Genomic DNA, 23,571 nt, shown 5'->3' on the forward strand with positions numbered 1-23,571 from the left:
TATTTTATGCACCAGTGAGACCCCATGCAAAGAGGGAGAGGCCTCCAGAGAAAAAAATCCCAAAACCAAGGGTCTTTTTTTTCCTAAGACAAACTCAAGGCTGTAGAAGAGGCAAGTGTGAGTATATGGTGGGTGGGAGTAAGCAAGGCACCTTGGAACAGCTGGTCTGAATTATCCGTGGGGTCGGGTAGGGGGAGGTGGAGGGGAGGCGTAGAGACTCCTGGCGCCAGGATCGGGCCAGCAGGTCAGGGAGGATGACGATTACCAAAATACTAGCAGGCAGCCGTAGCCTTGCGAAAAAACAGGGGGTGTTCCTGGCTCACATCGCTCACAGCTACAGGATGGGCAGGCGAGTGGACGAACATGGAGGCAGGCTCTGTGTGTGAGAGAGGGACGCTCCTACTTCCACTTCCTATGAGATAGCCACTTCCTGTCATTGAGAAACACAGAGAAACACCATGTTAATGACTATAAGGTGAAACGACCTTTAGTTTGTGATGGAGTCCAACTTAGATGTTGTGACAAACAAAAGTTTAGAAAGCTCTCTTGCATGAAACAGAACTGTGTGTGTGTGTGTGTGTGTGTGTGTGTGTTTCCTTTAGTATACCAGAAACCAGCTGCCTGCAAGGTGCAGCTCACTCATAAGGTTCCTTTTGTGTTTCCTCTCAGGCTGAGCTGACCACATGTGACCGGATTCAAAACAGATTGTATTTATCGCACGGCGCCCTCTGCTGGTGAAAGTCTAACGCTACATCGACAGGCGACGTTTATCGTGTCTGTGTGATCATGATTATTTGTGTCAAGATCTACAGATATAATTACCTCGCCTCTTGCACTGCTACTCTAACACACTGAAATAAAGAATGATCTCATTGTTTATGATATTTCTTTGTATGACCTCGCTGTAGGGACAATGACAATAAAGGTCTATTCTTCTATTTTGTAGATCATACATATATATATAATTGAATTACAGAAAATGACTAATGAATTCTGATAAAAACGTTTTAGGGGTGTAGTGTTGGGTAGTGTTAACAATCTATTAAAATTTGGCTTACATCAACCAAGGTCTTCAAAGTCAGCTTAATGATTTATTGATCAAAGATTGGCAGAAATCCTTATAACTTAGAAACTATGATTATTATGAAGTGTGGTGTGTATTGTTAACATAGAGAAAGCACCGTATAAAGATCATGTCATATTTGACATGATTATCAAAAGGTCAAAGTGACAATGATGCTATATGGAACTATATAGAAAAAGTTTTAACTGTTTCCTACTGCCATTGTTCGTGCTGACATCATATAGGGAATGATATAAGGGGATTCTACATATCAGGTGACTTTTTTCAAGGTCAAAAAGGGTCTACCATTTATAAAATGACATCTTTGTGCGCTTTTATTTGCATTGGCAACATTTAGGAAATGATAGCTGTATATGTGGATTCTAAATATGACTTTATAGTTTGTATCCAAATGTCACATTTGACCTCTGACCTCATTTTTACATTTCACATCTGGTTTCTTTCAAGTTGACCCCAAACTGTGTTATATCTTTAAAGAAAGTATTGTCAAGTGAAAGAGAATGAGCTTCTATTTTATTGTTGTTTGTTTGTAAAACTGCTCAGAAAAAATGCTGAATGTTCTTGTAAAATGACAGAAAATACTGCTGTATGTGAGTTCTTAGCATATTTCTCAGCATTTTTAAGAAATCTTATTAATATTATTATATTTGTAAATTTGCCTGATCTCAATGAGTCAGTGAATCTCACATTTGCTTCCAGGCAAAGCTGGATTTGCGAACAACCAGATCATTTTAAGGGCTAATTAAAGTAGCTCACTTTTTATCTTCACCTTTTTTTCTTTTTTAAAAAATAAACATCATCTGGAGAGATGCTTTAACTTCAAAGCCAGCACTCTGCATTCAGGATGATCGCATTCAAAGCACATTTTAAGATTTGTTTGGACAGAACGATCAAACAAGTGGTGCTTGTTTAGCTAAGAAATCAGTTCAGCTTTTCTTTCAACATGGAGGCATAAGTCGCCTATCTCCAAAATCACTTTGTCTAACTTTGAAATGAAAGTTGGGGACTGCAGAGAGCTGTGATTAATGCTTTGTGGCAGCAGAGGGTAGCATTGATCACAATTACATCAGCTTACACCAAAAGGGCAAATATCTCTCGCATTTGCAGTCGTCTTGCAGCTGATTCAGAGCTGACACGGAGGCCTGTAACTCCCCCTGTGTAGGAAGTATTCTCTTCTTTCTGCAGAGGCTGTGATTTGTTTACAGATTCCAATTTTCCGCCACCTCCGAGTGGCAGTCAGCCACAGTTAAGAAGACTCCTCCTGAGACTCCAACCTCCGATGTTCACACTATTCTGGTACTGCCAATTAGGAGATGAAAACAGACCACTGACACACTGTCATATTGTGAGAGAAGAGGAAGACTGAGACACATACACAGTGCCAGCTGTCCGAGTGTCTGGCCTGTTGCCGGGATGTAGCACTTCTCCGAATGCCAGGCCAATCCTTCCGTTACATCTCGGCGAGCGAAGGAGGAGAACCAAGCTTTCCCTCAGGACTCTCTTCACCTGCTCAAACTTCTTGCTGCTCAACATCTTGCGGCCACACATACCTCAGACTAGCTGTGAAATGTTGGCAGGATCTGTTAAACGCCCAGGGAGGAATCTTTAGGTGGGACAAGGGTTGATGCCATCTGCAGCCGCTGAAAAACTAGAAGCAAGCAATGAATCCCAAACACAGGGGAAGTCAAAACCTTTTTTAAAGTCACTTGAAGACTGGATCTTATTAGTGTTTGGAGAGGAAATGACAGGAGGCTGATCACTTTACTGTAAATGTGGTTTACTTCACAGAATAGGAGAAGATGTTTGAATGGTTAAATTAAAAGGAAAAGGCCATGAAAATACACAAAGAAGACACCAGCTATGACACATTGAATTTAAATAAGAACTCAGAATCCTTTGATCTTGGTCAACATAAACCGTAACATTTTGGTCTGATTAGTTTATTTGAAATATGGGAAGAAGAAAAAAACATCTCGTTTAATGACAAAATATACCAGCATATATTCTATTGGGGCCTTAAAAGCAAGGATGCAGGGGAGTACTCGAGTACTCAAAAAACCCCAAAACATTTACATCTATGAGGACCACATGAATGAAAAAAAAGGATTTTTTTTTTTTACAGTGAGCAGAATAATGGAGTTTAATAGTAATAATAAACACAGTAATAAGAAGTGTCAAGTAAAGATAACTAGAAATATAAATTTGGTTGTGAAGTTTGTTACAGTTCAAAATAAACTAAAAGCTAAAACTAGGTGTGGGGAAAAAAAACCATGTCAGTTGACTGAAATAAAAATATGAAATTTCAAATAAAATAAAAACTGTTAGAAGAAATAAAGTCAAATTTGGCAAGATAAACGTTGAGGCTAACACTGAAACTCATGAAAACGAAACATTTTCAAATAAGTAAATCTAAACTAAAATGAGGAAACTGATTCAAACTCAAAGAGAATTAAAAACTAAATTAAAAATCCAAAAAAGTCACAAGTTTGTTCGTGAGAAAAATCACTCAAACAGCCCTGAACTGAAGTCTGTGGGTTACTTCTACAACAGCTGGGATGGCGGTACAGTCATGTGAAGACAAGAGATTTCACAGGGGTCGTTGCATTAGTGTTACAAAAGTACTGCGTCAGTCAGAACAGGTAAAGTAGCAGCCAGGCGCTGCTAATCAAATGTACTTGATTAACTGATCATCAGCAAGTGTGAGCACTATAAAAGTAGCTGCTCTGAAGCTTTTAGGTTTGTGTTAACACAGTGCCACAGTCTACACAGGACTTCCCAGCAATTCACAGTGGAGTTCTCATAGAAGTGCTACATTTACTGTTAAAGTTTAAATTTAATGACAGTACAATTTAAAAAAATGAATGAGTACAGCTTGTTTGGAAGAGTTGCCAGGAGAAAGCCGCTCCTCTCTGAAAAAAGTAAAATAGCAGCACAGCACAAACAGACACAAAAAAAAAGATCTAGAACAATGTTGGACGGATGAGAGCAAAGTGGAAAAACAACATCTCCGCACAAACACCTCATACCGTCAGGCAGGGCTGGTGATTATTTTGGCTTGTTTTGCAGACACTGGACCTGTGCAGCCACGAGTCGCCCATGAGCTCCTCCCACCAAAGTATTCTAGAGTCAAATGTGAGGCCATCTGACTGACAGCTGCAGCTTGGCACAAGTTGACGATGACCCCAGGCACAGCAGCAGATCTACAACAGAATGGCTGAAAAAGAAAAGAATCGAGGTGTTGCAATGACCCAGTCGAAGCCGTGAATGAAATGCTGTGGCGGCAACGTAAGAGAGCTGTGCATTAATGATTGCCCGCAAACCTCAGCGACAGAAGTAACTTTGCAAAGAAGAGTAGGCCAAAATTCCTCCACAACAATTTGAGAGACTGATGAAGTCATATATTAGAAGCCATCACTGGTGTTAGTTCAGTTTATTGTTGCTAAAGGTGGTCTTACAAGCTGAAAAACTGGATGTTCCCATTGTCAAATGACTGTAGACTGTGGTAGCATATAAAGCATAAAGGAAGAAAAGAATTGTCTTTTTGGGCAAAGTCAGCAATTTTCTTTCTGTGTTACCACAGAAATTGAAGTAAATTTAGATCATTCTTCAGAATAACTGATTACAAAAACAGACTGAACACAGCTGCTCAGGCTGGCTTTACACTGCGTTTTTACCAAACCATTTCTGGGGGTTTTTGATGACAGAGAAACTATGACTGGTCAGGAAGGCCACAGCAGAGGTTCCTTTGCTTTCTTTGCAGACACAAGCTGCAGATCTACATTTTTAAGACGTCTTAAACCTGTAAAAATTCAGAATTGAGGTTTACAAGAAGTGTATAATAGGGATAAAGGGATCAGCAGCTTCTGATTTCATAATAACCCATTTATAGATGTATAAATGGCTTTCAGTAAAGCCTCCCCAAACCTCCACTTAAACAATGCAGATTTTGGTCAGCAAGCAGCATTTTTTCAAAGGGCTCAGTCATGAAACACCAGTTGTATTTCTGATTTTGCAGATGATGTTATGTGGAGGAAGTTTGTGTTTCCTTAGCCTTGAGCCAAGCGACCCGTGTCAGTTACCTTGAATTCTGCCTGGAAACAAAGTAGACTAACTGAACTCGATGGTGTAACGCATTTGCTGCTTGATTGGTTTCCACGGGCGACAGGTGAAATCTCACATGGCAGAGGTCCTGATGGTGTTTGTGTGGGTGACTGGATATTGGTGTATGGGCACGTGCACATACAGGAAACATACGGGGGGCTCGGAGCCTGAGTAAACTGTGAAAGAGCTGCCACGCGGCCTGCTGAAATGCCTTTCATTGTGACAGCAGTTCTGTCTAAACAGTTATGGTCAGAGGCCGAGCGCCGCCACCTGTATCCCTGGACGTCTTTAACGGACCCTCAGCAGGGCTGACAGTAAATTAAGGGAAGCTATGTCTACCCTGACAGCGAGATGCTGTAGGTCACTGACTGAAGGTCTTTCCAAGCAGCTAGACAGGTTTCCCTTCCAAGTCTATTTAAAGTCAAGCAGAGCAACTGAAGTCATGGCACACTGTTTAGAAACAGTGATTTCATTGGAACCAAAATACAGGAGATCAAAAACATGGAGAGGGGCATCATCGTGTAACCTGATTTTTATATTTATTTTTTTCATGCATCCACGTTGCATTTTGCAGTGATTTATCGGGCCTAGTGATGCGGGTAAAGAAAATGAGCTGGACAAACTATAAAGTCCACTCAATATTTTTAAAAAACTGCTAACAGTTCACAGATGTACCGGTATTCATGTGTTTCCTTGTAAGTCAGTCATTTTCTGTAATTCAATTTGAACTTTGCTAAGCAAACAGCTTACAAACTGCGTGCTACACACAAACAGCTTTAGCTCGGTTTACTTTCCATCCTCAAACAGCAAACTAACCTCACCACAGTGGATTTGTTTTAGTGTGTTTAAACGAAGACTTGTGAGTGATATGTCTAACCGCATCCTTGTTAACCCTTTCTACCAACTTTATTAGACAGGGGGGGCTGCAGCGGGGCTGTCACTGAGATCCTGGAGTGCGTCAGATTGTCTGCGGGCCTCTGTTTGGATAAGGTTGTATTCCCATTGTTTCTGATGCCCCAGCTGGGCCGAGGTATGCCTCCATGCTCCTGAAATAGAAAGACAGCTGAGGGCTGCCATGCATACTGAGGGCAGGGTTGGCCGGGCCCACTGACCCGCACCACATCTTAGCACAATGAGAGACGGGGTATTGTCTGGAGCCAGAGAGTAATAGCTGAGGTATCAAACGCCCCAAATGGATTGCTAAAAGACTGATTAACTCCTCGGCGTGTTATTGTTGTCTGTGTATGGGTAAATGTACGGGTGGGCTGGAGTGGAACGGGTGTGGCGGAGTAATTGGGGGCTTTGGAGTGTGTTTCTGCCACGCGACTGCCCGTCTCCACTCCAATGAAGCGTCAGCTAAAGACCTGAGCCCGCACAGTTGCTGCAAGGTATTGTGGGCAAGCACGAGGCGATTACAGATATATCCACCAGCGATGAATGCTTTGATCCAAAATGAAACACAGCTTCACCCCCCAATTTTAGGTTGCTGCTACAAGTCAAAGCAGGGCTCTTCAAATCATACTTTTTATTTTGCCTTTTAAAACATTTTTTAGATCAATATGTTTGCTCTGAAGCGAGTAAACTGTGTTACTGCTTTCCCAGGAGAAAAAGAATAAATAAAAGAAGCCAGAAAGGAAAATTATAAAGAGTTCTTAGCTGAAAAAGGTGCGCAGAGGACTTTATGTAAAGATGCTGATAACCAGATTTCTGACACTGAATTTATCTCAAACTTCTTCATATTGCAGTAAAACAGCTTGAAAAGAAAATGATATTTCTTTTCTCAATGACAGACTGGGATTTGTGAATGTGAAAAGATACAAATGTATCATTTTTTGGCATTACTGTTTGTGGAGGAACATTCCCAATGCATAGAGCGAGAGGTGTGACCATGCAGTGCGTGATTAAACACTGCAGAGAATGACTGCAGTCATAATTCCCAATCTCCCTCCATCTCACTGCCTAAGCGTCCTGGCATTCGGTGCATGATGATCTAAAACAACTGTGACCGACCCCCAGATCAAGCCCTGATGCCCCAAATGTCAGCTCCTCGCATCACCAAACTGCCGGTGAGCCAACCCTCCCCAGGAGACGACTCTGTCCCCACACTTTTGGTGCTGAGCTCTACAGCTGGACGACTGCTCGGTTATTTTATACTGCAGGGTAACTTAAAGCTGCACAAATGTCTCATAATCAAAGCAGGAGTAATAATGGGCCTGGATGCAGTGGGGTGGGAGGTCTAAATGATTTTGAGGAACACTGGGGACGTAAGGAGAGCCGTTGCTCCGAGAAGTCAGCTGTTGCAGTGGGCTGCAGTATAGCGGTGCAGAGAGATGTCCTGGGCCCGACGCCGAAGCTGCAATCGCTTGTGTGTGTGTTTACATGCTGGAGTTTGTGCACTTATTTAAAGCCAGCAGCTCTGGGGACTTTGGGATTCATCTTCTCCTCGTGTGTTATCAGCACGCCAGCTTTTCAAACGGTGCACCAAAGTGACATGGTACATAAACCTGCCTCTGCTTCTCTGAAGAGACCCTCGTCCCAGAATAGCTCAGGCCCGCTCTATCTAACTGATGCCTAAGAAAGTTTGAGACATCACGGCAACACCTCTCAGTCTGCCACGGCAACAGATAGCGGCATCAACAAAGATGGCCGCCCCTCAAGTCAAGACATCTCATTACGAGTGGGTTTTCTCCTCCTCTCTGTCTCACTCTCTGAGTTGTTGTGGGGAAAGGGCACTCTCTTGTCATGTTACAAGACGGCCCACCGCTTTTCAGGGCTTTGTAAAAACAAACAAACAATAAACTGCAGAGAGTCTGTCAAGAGCAGATGACCATCTCTGGCTTATCTATAGAGCTTTTGCTGATTTTGACACAGCCAACAGTTAACAGTCGATCTCCCTATCAGGAATGCGGGACTCTGGCTTTGTCTATTCTGAGAAACTCTGGTCCCCCTTTCTCCTCCCCCCCCCATGCTGCTGCACTGTCACCCTGCTCTCATACCACACACCAACCTCTCCCTTTGCTCTGAAGGTCAGATCTGCTGGAGCAGGAGTGTGAGAGGCACAGTAGCTTATGACACAATTAACGGACACACAAAATTGCAGCATCTGCAAGTGATAATACAGCACACTGGGCTTTCAGTGGACAGGCATCATTCTTCTTTGCTTTTTTCCCTCTCAGAGGCTTGGTGTGGTAAATCCAAACATGTTGCTGGCATCAGCTCCGCAGAAAAAACAAACGATGAAAAAAGAAAAACATGAAACTGTGACTCTTTTCAACACTTTTTGGGCATAAATCGAAACATTTATTGGTTTTAAATTCACATGAGGCTCTTTATTGTGAACCCTGCGCCATGTTTCTCTCTATTAATATAATGTTGGATATTTATAGTAACATGTTTAATGCCACACAGCTCCTGAAATAATCTCTTCTAAGGTTGCATCCTCTGTGGCCACACACAATAGCAAACATCCCTGGCAGCACTTGACAACAAAAACGCTGCACGACTATTACTTAGAGGCCAACGTGAGTTCACAGCATGAAAGTCACGCAAGAGGTTAAATGTAGGGTCAAACAAAAGTTAAGTAGATGAGAAGATGAATTATGAAGTCTTGGCTGTAACTTTGATTCTGTTTTAGTGTTGTTGTTTTTGTTTGTTTGTTTTCATCTCTGTCTCTCTGATTATTCCTGTTTTTGTTGTTGTCTTTTAAACATATTATTTCATGGTAGAGGTAATGATGCAATGCCCTTCAGAGTCTGCATAAAGGAAAATAATAACTCTCTCCCTCCAGGATGCTCCTAATGCAACTCTCTAACACTCCCTCGCTGTGTGTACAGTGCATAAAATAACTGGGATACAAAAATAGCCGGCTTGAGTTCAGAGCAATGACAAAAACGTAGCTTTCCTTTTGTGTCAATTGAGACAGCCGCCCCGCACCAATAGGAGTCGGAGGAGGTGGCATATGCTAATGAGGGACAAATGTCCACTGACCGTGACCTTGAGGAAAACAGTATAAAGGAGGGCACATCCCAGTAAGCAGTTATTTCGTTGTGCTCTTTCTGAGGTCAGTGGACAACTTTTTGCCTCTGTTTGGTAGGTTGAACTTTGCGCATTTTGCGCGCGGGGATTGTCTGCCTTTTTAAAGAGTCCCAATTTATTTTTTAAGAGTAAAATAATCTCGCTTGCCATTGCTTCGTCGGTTAACGGTCTTTACACTTCTGTAGTTTTCTTCTGATTTCTTAGTAGCGGATTTGCGCTCTTTGCGCACAGGCTGTTTTCGTTTCATCCCGTCGTGGAAACTGAAGTAACCACAGGCGCTTTGACATGTAATGAGCTACTGACCTTAATGCAAAGATTTGTCTTCTTATCAAAGAAATTCTTCAACTGGTGCCTCCAGTTTTCGGGGCCGGCGAGGAGCTGCCACCATGTCGCGCTTTGACGTGAAAGAGTTTGGAGAGGCTTCGCCGTTTTTACGCAAATCTGATCTGGAGCTGCTGGCGATGCAAACCACGGCTTTTGACGGTAGGCCTTTTAAGGAGACTTCAAAGGAACTAAACCTTAAAGCGCTTCACTTAAGAAATAGTCTTTTTAAAAAAGGAGAAATCTATCTGATGTTGTGCGATTAGGCCTTTTCATTTTAGTAACAAAGCTGTGTTTAATGTAATGTTTTTAAAGGGATAAAACAAACAGTTTTGAAACAACAACAACAACAAAAATGCGTAAACTATGTTTGGAATTTTAAAATTGAGATCATTGTGATCGCAACAAATGCATCCTAACATAACAGAACATATATTAGTTAGTTATTAGTTATTCATATTTTATTCAAAGTTTGATTTGAACTTTGCATTTACATTATATATATATATATTGTTTGTTTGTTTGTTTAAATCTGCTTAACTAAATGTTTATTAACCAGTGTATGAATGTGAGAGTGAATGAATAGTGGTATTGTAAAGCGCTTTGGGTGCCTTGAAAAGCGCTATATAAATCCAATCCATTATTATTATTATTATTATTATTATTAAATTTTTTGAGATTTGTTTTTTTATTATCAATAATTCCCCCAATCCTCTCAATAATACTCCTCTCTCTCTACACCTCTGCTAGGTAAGAAGCGAGCTTGGATCCCGGATGAAAAAGAGGCTTACATTGAGATCGAGATCAAGGAAGTCAGCGGTGACAAAGTCATTGTTGAGACCAAAGATGGCAGGGTAAATATTCATCCCTCTGTGGTACGGTGGTACCTGCTGACACATCTTCTCATGACTTTAACTGTATCTGCATGATTTCTTTCTCATGTCTTTGTGTGTCCATCGCCTCAGACCCTGACAGTGAAGGACTGTGACATCCAGCAAATGAACCCTCCAAAGTATGACATGATCGAAGACATGGCCATGCTGACGCACCTCAATGAGGCCTCTGTGCTTCACAACCTGCGCAAACGCTACAGTGCCTGGATGATCTATGTAAGTATCTCAGCACCGAGGGATGCCATGTTTCCAGGTTGCTTTAAGTGGCTAGATTATCCAGAGTTCAGCTGTGAGCTTGTGTGAAGTCAGCCTCTCAGTAGAAAGATGGTTTTAGGCATCTTGTGTCTTGTCCCTCTGTTTCCTCAGACTTACTCGGGGCTCTTCTGCGTGACAGTGAATCCATACAAATGGCTGCCTGTCTACACAGCTCCTGTGGTGGCTGCCTACAAAGGAAAACGCCGCTCTGAGGCACCGCCGCACATCTACTCGATTGCAGACAATGCCTACAATGACATGCTTCGCAGTGAGTGCACACACACACTCACGCACATGTGAAATAACTCTGCAAAGTGGTCTAACGCAGGTGGTGTCTTTTTAAATATAAACACACATCTATTCTGTCTTCATCAGATCGAGAGAATCAATCCATGCTCATCACGTAAGTTTCACCTGCTTTATTTTTTATTTTATTTTTAAATTTGGTCTTGTTTCAAGCCACAAATTTGGGAAGAAATACACATCTTACACACGTACAACAATTTTAAAGATTTGATTTGAAGATTTTTTTGTTTTTTCCTCCATTTTTTATTTTTCTCTGACTGAACCTTGTTCCTTCCTTTTTAATTTTTTTACCCCACTTGTAACATGCAGTGTACGTGTACCAGTTTTGTGAGCAGTTTTTACTGTGTCTGTTTGTATGTACACTTTGTTATTTTTTTACACTCCTATAGCGGAGAATCCGGTGCTGGCAAAACTGTCAACACGAAACGTGTCATTCAGTATTTTGCCATTGTGGCAGCTCTCGGAGATACACCTGCCAAAAAAGGAGTAAGGCCGATGTGGCAACCCGTATTTTTGTTTCCTCCCGTTTTTTAATCTTTTTTTTTTTTTTTGCTTCATTTAATTTTTATTTTCTTCCTCTTTTTTTTGGTCCCAGGACCCCTTCAGTGTACACCCTTAAAACCATGTCCATACATTTTCCTCACTGTCAACATGGTGAATGTGAGAACTGATTACATTCATGTCTGAGTCTCTACCTTCATGTGTTGTGTTCCAGCTGCTCCACTCTGCTTTCTTATTGTTTTTAATCATTCCTTTTTTCCTCTCCCCTTTTCCCTTTTTTATGGCTCAGAATTTTAATTTTCTCTTCTTTTCCCCTTTTGCTTTAATTTTTTTTGGGACTTTTCCGTGTTGTTTGATGCTCCCCTTTTTCTTCCCTCCGTTCATCATAAGAAACATGGTGGCCTTTTTTTTTTTTTTTTTTTTTTTTACCACAGCTTTAACACCAAGTTTCTAATTTTCCAGTCGATCATGGTGTTCCCCTTTGATTGTGAGAGCATTATTCAGTCATGGCTTCTGTGATATGACACTCACACTCTTTTCCCCTTCTTTCTTTACAGCAAGGTCCTGCAACCAAAACTGGGGTGAGTTTAGCAGCAAAATAAACACAACTGTCAAAAATTACTTTGTGTTGGCATTTTTTTTATATTACACTTTTTTTTTCTTTGCAGGGGACTCTGGAGGATCAGATCATTGAGGCGAATCCTGCCATGGAGGCGTTTGGTAATGCCAAAACGCTAAGGAATGACAATTCATCCCGATTTGTGAGTAACTGGAAACTGTACTTAGTCTAAAACAGAGTTTATGGATTGAAACATATTTGGAATTCTCTTAATGGTGATTATTTATTTTAAACTCGATGATTTCTTACGTCTGCAGGGCAAATTCATTAGGATCCACTTTGGTCCTACTGGCAAACTGGCCTCAGCTGACATTGACATATGTGAGTAAATAAAAGCGCAGAGTGATTAAAACCACACAGTTCTCAGTTTGTTTCATGTCCCACACAAACATGTCCTTCAGATCTTCTGGAAAAATCCAGAGTTATATTCCAGCAGCCTGGTGAGAGAAGCTACCACATCTACTACCAGATCATGTCACAGAAGAAACCAGAACTCTTAGGTTAGTTACTCTGGTTACTTTGGATATTTAGATACTGTGTACTACTGCTGATCTGCAAAATGATTTTAAAAACCTTTGTTTTCCAGACATGCTGCTGGTGTCGTCCAACCCATATGACTACCACTTCTGCTCCCAGGGCGTGACGACTGTCGAGAACCTGAATGATGGGCTGGAGCTGATGGCCACTGATGTAAACTTTTATCCTCTTCGCTGATAAACAAAACAAAACAAAAAAACAAACCCAAACCTGTACGCTGAATAGATTTGCAAAGTTGTGAGCGTTGCTTTCTTGATCTCTTACAGCATGCCATGGACATCCTGGGCTTCCTACCAGAGGAGAAGTATGGCTGCTATAAAATAGTCGGAGCCATCATGCACTTTGGCAACATGAAATTCAAGCAAAAGCAGCGCGAGGAACAGGCGGAGGCCGACGGCACTGAAAGTAAGAACCTGTAGTCTGCAAGGAGTGAGCATAAAAGAATGAAAAGAAACCATGCAGTTAAAACAGGGGTCATGTTTCACACGTTTTTCATCTCCCTTTCTGCTACCAGATGCAGACAAAGCCTCATACCTGATGGGAGTCAGTTCAGCTGACCTCATCAAGGGCCTCCTCCACCCAAGGGTGAAGGTGGGAAATGAGTATGTTGTGAAGGGACAGAATGTTGAACAGGTGAGGAGACGCAGTGTCTCATGTCTGTGTTTTTGTTAAGCGTAAAGAGGCATAATCCACCCCATAATAATCATACAAACATCTATTAGTACAGTGGAGTAAAAGTTCAGTGGTTGCTCTCCTACCGCTAGGCTAATGGAAGGACGGCTTCTTAATCCTCAGTCAATACACTCACCTCTCAACACACACTAGAATATGGTTTTCAAACAACAGAGGCCATCCACGTGAATGATAGTATTCCTTCTTTGTGTGTGTGTGTGTGTGTGTGTAACTGTGCTTGGGTGCTGAAGGTTACCTATGCAGTCGGAGCTTTGGCCAAAGCCACGTATGACCGCATGTTCAAATGGCTCGTGGGGCGCATCAACCGGACCCTGTACACCTCCCTCCCTCGCCAGTACTTCATAGGAGTCTTGGACATTGCAGGGTTTGAGATCTTTGATGTGAGTTGATCTGCATGAAAGTTCAAATAACAGTCATACAGATAAAAGTTGAAAAAATAAAACTAGTTCAACACTTGCGTGATGATACGTCTTTTTGTAACCTGATCGTTCCTCGCCGTAGCTCACACTGCAATGACTCGGCAACGCTGCAGGCTGATCTGTAACAGTTCCTCCTGTTTTTCATGCTCCTGTGGTGTCTCCTCTGAACACCTGTTCTTTTTTCTTTTTTCTTCCATTGAAGCTCAACAGCTTTGAGCAGCTGTGCATCAACTTCACGAATGAGAAACTGCAACAGTTTTTCAACCACCACATGTTCATCCTGGAGCAGGAAGAGTACAAGAGAGAGGGTATCGAATGGACCTTCATCGATTTCGGGCTGGACCTTCAAGCGTGCATTGATCTCATTGAAAAGGTGAGCACAGCGTTGTGCTGTTACACATGTGAGGGCTTATAGAGACTAACATGCTGTGTTTGGTGCAGCCGCTGGGCATCATGTCCATCCTTGAAGAGGAGTGCATGTTCCCAAAGGCTTCAGATAACAGCTTTAAAGCCAAGATGTATGACAATCACCTTGGCAAGTCACCAAACTTCCAAAAACCACGGCCAGACAAGAAGCGCAAGTTCGAGGCCCATTTTGAACTGGTGCACTACGCTGGAGTAGTAAGTTGGTTTTCACAAGAGCAATTCTACAAGATAACATTTTACATTTAATACATTACCTGTTTATACATTTGCATTTGTTTGTTTATTTGTAGGTACCGTACAACATTTTTGGCTGGTTAGACAAAAATAAGGACCCACTGAATGAGACAGTGGTGGCTTGTTTCCAAAAGTCTGCCAACAAGCTGCTTGCTTCTCTGTATGAGAATTACGTTGGCTCTGACTCAGGTACAGTTTGGATTCTGATGGATGACTAAAGAATGAATAAATGATGTTTTAATCGTTTATTAATTTAGTAATCCTTCCTTTGACACCCTTGCAGCGCCTGACCCCAAGGCAGGTGGCAAGGAAAAGAGGAAGAAGGCAGCCTCCTTCCAGACTGTGTCCCAGCTTCATAAGGTGAGGCTGATGTGGCTGCTGCAGGGCTTGTGGAAAAACACTGAAGCTGGAAGCAAATGCACTGAGAGGCTTTAATGCAGGTGTTTAGTGCAAAATTGTGGATGTCACTGGAGCATGGGGACGGAGGCAGTTAAGACTTGCAGTGATGTTTAGGGCAATGATCACATGAACATCACTTTAAGTCTGTGCTGGCTCCTCTCTTCTTTACTTCAAGGATTTCTCATGTGAGCGTCACAGAGTAACAGGTTTTGCATGGTTGATGTCTTTGGTATTTTAACAGATTATTCAAAGTATTTTTATTCACTCATTTGGTTTGCTGTGATTCTTTGTTCCTGCAGGAAAATCTGAATAAGCTGATGACCAACCTCCGGAGCACGCAGCCCCATTTTGTTCGCTGCATCATCCCTAATGAGACCAAGACTCCAGGTAAACCGAAACGTAATCATCACATATTACCAGCTGATTAAAACCAATATGGACTTTTGGACACCACGACTCATGTTTGAAACCTGTTCTGCACAGGGATCATGGATGCATTTCTTGTGCTGCACCAGCTGCGCTGTAACGGCGTGCTGGAAGGCATCAGGATCTGCAGGAAGGGCTTTCCTAACCGGATCCTCTACGCCGAGTTCAAGCAGCGGTAAGATATGCGCACACATCACTCAGATCACATAAGAGATATCGCGGTGCTATCATGGTCCTTTTTGTTTGGTAATCATTCAATCAGCTACCGCATCCTGAACCCACACGCCATCCCAGATGACAAGTTTGTGGACAGCAGGAAAGCAGCGGAGAAGCTGCTGGCCTCCCTGGACATCGACCACAGCCAGTACAGATTTGGACACACAAAGGTGTCTATTTTATTTGATATTTTTCTATGTTTCTCATAATTTATACACAGTACATTTTTTAAGATTAAATTGAAACAGTACATAAAATACTCCATATACATATTTACACACAAAGGGATAAATTAAAATTAATAATAATAATTAATCAAAATGCTAATAGTGTATAACACAGATTTTTTATATTAGCTATTAAACAATTTAACAATTCAAATGCATTTATTTAGAAGGTTTCTGTGTTTTTCTTTAATACAAATATGAATATATTTTACTTAGTACATTTTTATTGTGGCTGTATTCCTTGCATGGCTGTGTCAAAGTTAAAATGATTTTTGAAATTGAAAGTTAATCGACCATTTGATTATGCAAATAAAAATCTTTGTAATCCACACTTTTTAGTTTGTATTTTGTAATTAAAGCAGTGTTTCTTTTCATGTAGGTGTTCTTCAAAGCAGGCTTGCTGGGTCACCTCGAAGAGATGAGGGATGAGCGTTTGGCCAAAGTCTTGACGCTGTTCCAGGCGGCCGCTCGTGGCAAAATCATGAGGATGGAGCTGCTGAAGATGACGGAAAGGAGGTAAAAAAAGAAAAGAAAAGAAAAAGAAAAAAGAAAAAGTAATTTTGCTCATTACTCTAAAAGAAGAGAAAGTGTGTTAATGAACACCAGTCTTCGAGCTCCACCTTACAGGAAGGTGAAGACATGAGTACAAAAAGCAGACCTCCAACAGTTGCTCCTCCGAACAGGTTTAATAGAGCCCGGTGAGCCGCCAGCCCCCCGGCCTGTGATACACTATACCTTATCGTTCACTCCCTCGCTCAAGTATGTTTGGCATGCAAGGGCAGTGTTATCGGCGTGTGTGAGGCGTGTGCTTGTCCTTGTATGGTTACCAGTTATGCGTGTGGCCCTGCTGTTAATAAGGGCTGCATGCCCCCCTCATCTCTCTCCCGCACACCCCACGCTCGCAGGTCTCTGGCCATTCTCTCCCTCTGCTTTCTCTAAATGAAACAATGCGGACGGTGTCCTCAGAGCCAGGTGGCGACATGTGTCAAGTGGCAGCTGCTCCGGGCCTCCCTAAAAATACAACCATCACCACCACCCCCACCCCTTCCCTGGATGCCCAATGGCCCCTGGCCCCTTTTGTCCACGGCGCCTGTACTTCTAAGTGTGTGCATTGATGGGATAGGTGGCGGGTGACAGAGGATTAAAGCTGGCTGTCGGACAGAGGGCTTTAGTTTCTAAATAAACACAAACGCTCACCTTTGAGAGGCACCCGGCACGGAGTCATGTCAAAAACGCAATCAGCCCCTCAACCCTCCCGCACAACCACCACCTCCCAACCCTTGCAAGCGCACGCTCGCCCAAACCCTCTAAACATTGACGCGAAGTCCTTGACTAATCTGCTCCGGGTCCATATTTAGGGCTGTGAGACACCATCCTGCTGAGACTAAATCAATCTGGCTACCCTGTTTGGCCAGAGTCGTGAAACATCAAAAGCAGCATTAGGTGTATGATTTCATGTGGCATCCATCTGTGTATGATTAGATACAAGGGAGTGGATACTCGCAGGGTTAGTGCCAAAAAATCAAGCGCCAAGAAGAAGTCGATAAATAAACGGGGAAAGCCCGGGATAAATCTCTCTGACCTAACCGCCCTGCGGTATAACATTTAGGATTTTAACTTTGCATCCACTGAACTTTCGAGCAGACTTGGCATCATGTGACACTACTTTAGCTACCTAATATATCCATTTATTTAAGTTTTCTATTTGAACTTCTTATCTGTAGCTTTTAGTTGTTTAAACCATTTATTCTGCACCTTTTATTCATTTCAAATATAACACTTTTAGCTCTCCAGTTAATATATCATTCTCTTTACTCGACCTTTCCCTGATTACATGCTCCCAGTAGAAGTGATCACAGGGAACAAAAACTACATTTATATTTACTTTTAATTTACTGAAATAACATTAAAGCTACACAAATTTAATTCATGTTTGCTCACATAAATATATAGAAAATATTTTTTTTTCCAGTCAAAATGTCACATGACTGTGATGTAGTTGTTTGCGTTGAGAGATCCGTTCTGAAAGTTTACCCCTGGTAAAAACATTGCCTGTATAAGCATTAAAACTAATAGGAAAAAATGACCGAACACTAAAACAGCTTTTTTTGTCAATTAAATTATGTTATATGAAACTAATTTAGCTACACAACAGGTTTTAAACAAAGAAAACCTTTTGTTGATGTTTTCAGAGAGGCTCTGATGATCATCCAGTGGAACATCCGGGCCTTCAACGCCGTCAAGCACTGGCCCTGGATGAAGCTCTTCTTCAAAATAAAACCCCTCCTGAAGAGCGTCGCTAACGAGAAAGAGCTGGCGTCTCTGAAGGAGGAGCTGGCCAAGCTGAAGGAAGCTCTGGAAAAATCTGAAATGAAACGGAAGGAGCTGGAAGAGCGGCAGGTCAGCCTGATCCAAGAGAAGAATGACCTCTCTCTACAGCTGCAAGCCGTAAGTTTTTCTCCTGATGTGCGGTATTTACACATTCAGCCTTTACACACACTGGCGTAGTGAGAAATTTGCTAAAGATGTACTTTTTCTTCCTCACAGGAGCAGGACAACCTGGCAGACGCTGAGGAACGCTGTGACCTGCTCATCAAGACTAAGATCCAGCTGGAGGCCAAAGTCAAGGAACTCCTGGAAAGGCTGGAGGACGAGGAAGAGATGAGCTCTAATGTGCTCGCTAAGAAGCGCAAGCTGGAGGATGAGTGTGCCGAGCTGAAGAAGGATATAGACGATCTGGAGATCACCCTGGCTAAACTGGAAAAGGAGAAGCATGCCACTGAGAACAAGGTAAGAAAAATGGATGAGAAAGAGCAGTAAGCTTCCTCCAGGGGGCGCTAAGAGGCCAGAGAAAGGACCACAGCATGCACAGTGGACAGGAGTTCAGTTTCTCACTGGCTGATTGTTAAACTCATTTTTAATCTTTTTATTTTGCAGGTGAAAAACCTAATTGAGGAAATGGCAGCTCTGGATGAAACCATACTGAAGCTGACCAAGGAGAAGAAGGCTCTTCAGGAGGCTCATCAGCAGACTCTGGATGACCTACAGGCAGAGGAGGACAAAGTCAACACTCTGACCAAAGCAAAGGCTAAGCTGGAGCAACAAGTAGATGATGTGAGTTTAAGACTAAACACAGAAACAAAGTGCTGTTACACCATTTAGTCAAAATTGTAAGATGTTTTCTTTCTGTGGTTCATCAGCTGGAAGGCTCTTTGGAACAAGAGAAAAAGCTACGTATGGACCTGGAACGAGTCAAACGTAAGCTGGAGGGAGATCTAAAGCTCTCTTTAGAGTCTGTGATGGACTTGGAGAATGACAAACAGCAACTTGAAGAGAAGCTGAAAAAGTGAGGATTGTCCCATAATCGCAGATAAACCATCTTTTAAACTATAAAGAGTGAATGATAAAGAACGATTCCCGAACATTTTCCCAACAGAAAAGACTTTGAAATGAATGAAATTAGCACAAGGATAGAAGATGAGCAAGCATTGTCCAATCAGCTTCAGAAGAAGATAAAGGAGCTGCAGGTGAAAATGAGCCTTAGCGTCTAGTAGAGCAGATGTGAGCCACCATCACAAAGTAACTGACTGTCGCTTTTCTCCAGGCTCGCATCGAGGAGTTGGAAGAGGAGCTAGAGGCCGACAGGGCTTACAGGGCTAAAGTGGAGAAGCACCGCGGGGACGTGGCCCGTGAGCTGGAGGAGCTGAGCGAGCGCCTGGAGGAGGCCGGTGGAGCCACCTCGGCCCAGATCGAGATGAACAAGAAGAGAGAGGCGGATTTTCTGAAGCTGCGGCGGGACCTGGAGGAAGCCATGCTGCACCACGAGGCCACAACCGCAGCTTTGCGGAAGAAGCACGCCGACACCGTGGCAGAGCTGAGCGAGCAGATTGACAGCCTGCAGAGGGTTAAGCAGAAACTGGAGAAAGAGAGGAGCGAGGCCAAGATGGAGGCCGATGACCTGGCCTCGACTGTGGAGCAGCTCTCCAGGGGCAAGGTATAGATAGAGATTTAAACTAGTACGGGAATTGCATTTATATTTGTGGCGAAATCAAAGAATTTGCATCTACTCAACAGGCCACTTCAGAGAAGACGTGCCGACTCTATGAAGATCAAATGAACGAGGCTAAAGCCAAGGTGGAGGAGCTCCAGAGGCAGCTCAGTGAAACCAGCACACAAAAGGCCCGTGCTCAGGCTGAGAGTGGTAAGAGGCTATAATTTGATCTAAAAATCTCACAGATTTCATAGACTCATAAGTAATGCCTGTAACTGCTTAACTCCACTATGCAGCCGAGCTGGGCAGGAAGCTTGAGGAGCGAGAGGGCATGGTGTCCCAGCTCCAACGTGCCAAAAACTCCTTCAGCCAGAGCGTGGAGGAGCTCAAGAAACAGCTTGAGGAGGAGAATAAGGTCAGCTCCCAATTGATCAGTTCATCAGTCAAAACTTACCGGCTCACTCGGCGTGTGTTGAGAGTTCCTCCAGTTAAATTAACTCCTTTTCTACCATCATAACTGATCTCTTAAGGCCAAGAGCGCCTTGGCCCATGCTCTCCAATCGTCTCGGCACGACTGTGATCTCCTAAGAGAGCAGTACGATGAAGAGCAGGAGACCAAGGCTGACCTGCAGAGAGCTCTGTCCAAAGCCAACGCTGAGGTGGCTCAGTGGAGGACAAAGTATGAAACTGATGCCATCCAGAGGACTGAGGAGCTGGAGGAAGCCAAGTGAGCGTGATGTGGTTTTTAACTTGCAAAATTCGATGGCGCCACGTGATTATTTTGAGAGCTGACTTTCAGTTCTGTTTGCCTCTCATTAGAAAGAAGCTGGTGGCACGCCTACAGGAGGCTGAAGAGAGTGTAGAAGCTTCCAATGCCAAGTGCTCCTCCCTGGAGAAGACGAAACATCGACTCCAGACAGAGATCGAAGACCTGGTCATTGATCTGGAACGTGCCAATGCTGCGGCTGCTGCCCTGGACAGAAAGCAGCGGAACTTTGACAAGGTACTGGCAATGACAAGGACCCTACATCATCAGTACTGCATTCCTGATGTGACCTACTTTGGTGAATTATCTTTGCATTCTTTAGGGAATATCACCCTATTTTTGCACCTCAATCTAGACCATCTGAGAAGCAATGCTAATAAAAAGCCAAAGAAAACCTTTAATTGTCCCTTCCAGGTGCTAGCTGAATGGAAGCAGAAGTACGAAGAGTCCCAGTCAGAGCTGGAGACCTCTCAAAAAGAGTCTCGTGGCCTGAGCACAGAGCTCTTTAAACTGAAGAACACCTATGAGGAGACCTTAGAACATCTGGAGACCATCAAAAGGGAGAACAAGAACCTCCAAGGTACACATGGCATCATTAAAATTCAGCTGGAATTTACAGAAAGGTTTTCCCTTGACGTAAATTTAAATATAATACTTTCACATATCTTCTCCACCAGAGGAGATTGCTGACCTTTCAGATCAAATCAGTCAGGGAGGAAAAACCATTCACGAGCTGGAAAAGATAAAGAAGGGTCTGGACATCGAGAAAAGTGAGATTCAAGCTGCACTAGAGGAAGCTGAAGTAAGCAGCTTGCTGCGTTTATGTGCAATATTCCTTAAGAACAGTCTGCTAAATTCTTAATGCTCCATCTGTCTGTCTCAGGCTACTCTGGAACACGAAGAGAGCAAAACTCTCCGGACCCAGCTGGAGCTTAACCAGATAAAAGCTGATATTGACAGGAAGCTAGCGGAGAAGGATGAAGAAATTGACAATCTTCGGTGGGTTTTCTAGATAAAGCTCAATTACACTCTTGCTGATCTGCAGGAGTTTTTTATTTGCGCCTTTTTCTCCTTTTCAGGCGGAACCACCAGAAAACGGTGGAGTCTATGCAGGCTACCTTGGATGCTGAGGCCAAGTCTCGCAACGAGGCAGTGCGCCTGAGGAAGAAGATGGAAGGCGACCTGAATGAGATGGAGGTGCAGTTGAACCACGCTAACAGGCAGGCCTCGGAGTCCCAGAAACTCCTCAGAAACCTACAGGTGCAGCTCAAGGTGAGTCCATAACTACAGCCAGTCAGTGAGCTCACCTGATGTGCCATTGCACTCTAATGACTTTCTCCACCTGACGCATGACTCCAGGACACTCAGCTAGAGCTGGATGAGACCACCCACAAGAACGAGGAGCTGAAGGAGCAGGTTGCAGTGACAGAGCGTCGAAACAACCTGCTCACCGCCGAAGTGGAGGAGCTCAGGGCCATGCTGGAGCAGAACGATCGCTCACGCAAGCTGGCAGAACATGAACTGCTCGAGGCTACTGAAAGAGTCAACCTGCTGCACTCTCAGGTTGGAAGAAAATATTAGATGTTTTTTAAGATAGCACTAGTTATAGTCTTGTACTTTAAATGTTGGAAGGAGTTTTCCGTTTCAGAACACTGGGCTGATCAACCAGAAGAAGAAGCTGGAGGGCGATCTGTCCGTGCTGTCGAATGAGGTGGATGATGCCGTACAGGAGTGCCGTAATGCAGAAGAAAAAGCCAAAAAGGCAATCACTGATGTAAGTGCCCCAGTAACCAAAATACCAAATACAACTGTATACATCTGTGGCATAGGACTGGTTGCAATTAAGTTAGATTATTTGCCGATTTAACAGAGATTTTCTGCATTTGTAGGCGGCCATGATGGCAGAGGAACTGAAGAAGGAGCAGGACACAAGTGCACATCTGGAGAGGATGAAGAAGAACATGGAGCAGACCATAAAGGACCTGCAGATGCGTCTGAACGAGGCTGAGCAGATTGCCCTCAAGGGTGGAAAGAAGCAAGTTCAGAAGCTGGAGGCCAGAGTAGGAAATCACATCAGTCAACTGCATATTTACATAGTCTCTCGTCCACGTGCTTTACTTTGGAGTGAGTTTTAGTCATTTGCTTATTGCAATGGTAGGTCAAAGAACTGGAGAACGAATTTGAGTCTGAGCAAAAGAAGAGCCAAGAGTATCAGAAGGGAGTGCGCAAGTATGAAAGGAGAATCAAAGAGCTCTCCTACCAGGTAACTCACTGCGTGTGCACACGGAGCATGCAGAGGTGTGCAAATAAGATGTAAGACCTACCTCTGTTTCTCTGCAGGCCGAGGAGGACAAGAAGAATCTGGTCCGCCTGCAAGACCTCATCGACAAGCTGCAAGCCAAAGTAAAGAGTTACAAGAGACAGGCCGAAGAAGCGGTGAGTTTTCTGTTTGACAGTAAATGAAAGCTGTAATCGAAGCGATGATTCTAAGTGATGTTGTTTAAACTACAAATTTCTGAGCTTTTCTGTGCGCCACCAGACTGAAAATATCAATAGAATACTCAAAGATCTTTTAGTTTGGTGTAAATTGAATATTTTTCTTGGTTTTCTTTTACGCAGGAAGATCAGGTGAACACCAACATGTCCAAGTACAGGAAACTCCAGCATGAGCTTGACGATGCAGAGGAGAGGGCCGATATGGCTGAATCGCAGGTCAACAAGCTGCGTACCCGCACCCGGGATCAAGGCACCAAGGTCGGTAAACAACCCACAATGCATTTCTTGTTACAGCTCACTGCAGAATGGAATTGTATGACCTTTGGAAGAATATTTTAAAATTAGCCAGCGGGCTCCGTAGCATGGACTAATTTTAGAAGAGACTAGATGTAATCCTCTGTTAAAGATGAACTCACTTTAGCCCTCTCATGTGATCTGTAGCACGGTTATGAGTAACTCTGACACTGTGTATGTTGTTGCTAACAAACATCACTGTCTCGTGCTTTTCAGCTGGCCGAGTGATGGAAGAAAGCTGCCCTCAAACCTACGACAGTCAGCCAGCTGCAACAGCTGTGCACCAACTGTGATGGCGCACCCTCCAAATAAAGACTTTTAAACCTTTAAAC

General features: G+C 43.2%; 1 protein-coding gene across 2 annotated transcripts; it reads left to right on the top strand.

Annotated features, from left to right (window-relative positions):
* The first annotated feature begins 9,210 nt into the window (after positions 1-9,210).
* On the top strand, positions 9,211-23,570 carry myh7ba (myosin, heavy chain 7B, cardiac muscle, beta a). Of its 2 annotated transcripts, XM_085273187.1 has the most exons (43): positions 9,211-9,274; positions 9,555-9,703; positions 10,292-10,395; positions 10,507-10,650; positions 10,801-10,957; positions 11,065-11,092; positions 11,385-11,481; positions 12,165-12,257; positions 12,373-12,436; positions 12,517-12,615; positions 12,702-12,805; positions 12,919-13,057; positions 13,167-13,285; positions 13,576-13,725; positions 13,967-14,137; positions 14,206-14,385; positions 14,481-14,613; positions 14,708-14,784; positions 15,123-15,210; positions 15,307-15,424; positions 15,512-15,635; positions 16,072-16,208; positions 17,885-18,140; positions 18,240-18,482; positions 18,630-18,806; positions 18,893-19,038; positions 19,129-19,219; positions 19,297-19,686; positions 19,767-19,893; positions 19,980-20,098; positions 20,214-20,410; positions 20,503-20,686; positions 20,864-21,029; positions 21,127-21,251; positions 21,333-21,448; positions 21,529-21,721; positions 21,809-22,012; positions 22,098-22,223; positions 22,339-22,509; positions 22,608-22,712; positions 22,790-22,885; positions 23,069-23,203; positions 23,456-23,570. In XM_085273187.1, exons 2-43 carry the CDS (start codon positions 9,607-9,609, stop codon positions 23,465-23,467), a joined length of 5,802 nt encoding a protein of 1,933 aa, XP_085129313.1. In that variant the 5' UTR covers positions 9,211-9,274; positions 9,555-9,606; the 3' UTR covers positions 23,468-23,570. The 2 variants fall into 2 exon arrangements, with proteins under 2 accessions (XP_085129313.1, XP_085129312.1); XM_085273186.1 differs by lacking the exons at positions 9,211-9,274; positions 9,555-9,703; positions 10,292-10,395; positions 10,507-10,650; positions 11,385-11,481 and adding an exon at positions 12,054-12,077 and having other exon boundaries at positions 10,870-10,957.
* Position 23,571: the final 1 nt, after the last annotated feature.

This window comes from Mchenga conophoros, linkage group LG5 (genome assembly GCF_057382185.1).
Source record: "Mchenga conophoros isolate Kocher_MC1m ecotype Shallow Benthic linkage group LG5, M_conophoros_male_GT1.1, whole genome shotgun sequence".
In the NCBI taxonomy this organism is placed as follows: Eukaryota; Metazoa; Chordata; class Actinopteri; order Cichliformes; family Cichlidae; genus Mchenga; species Mchenga conophoros.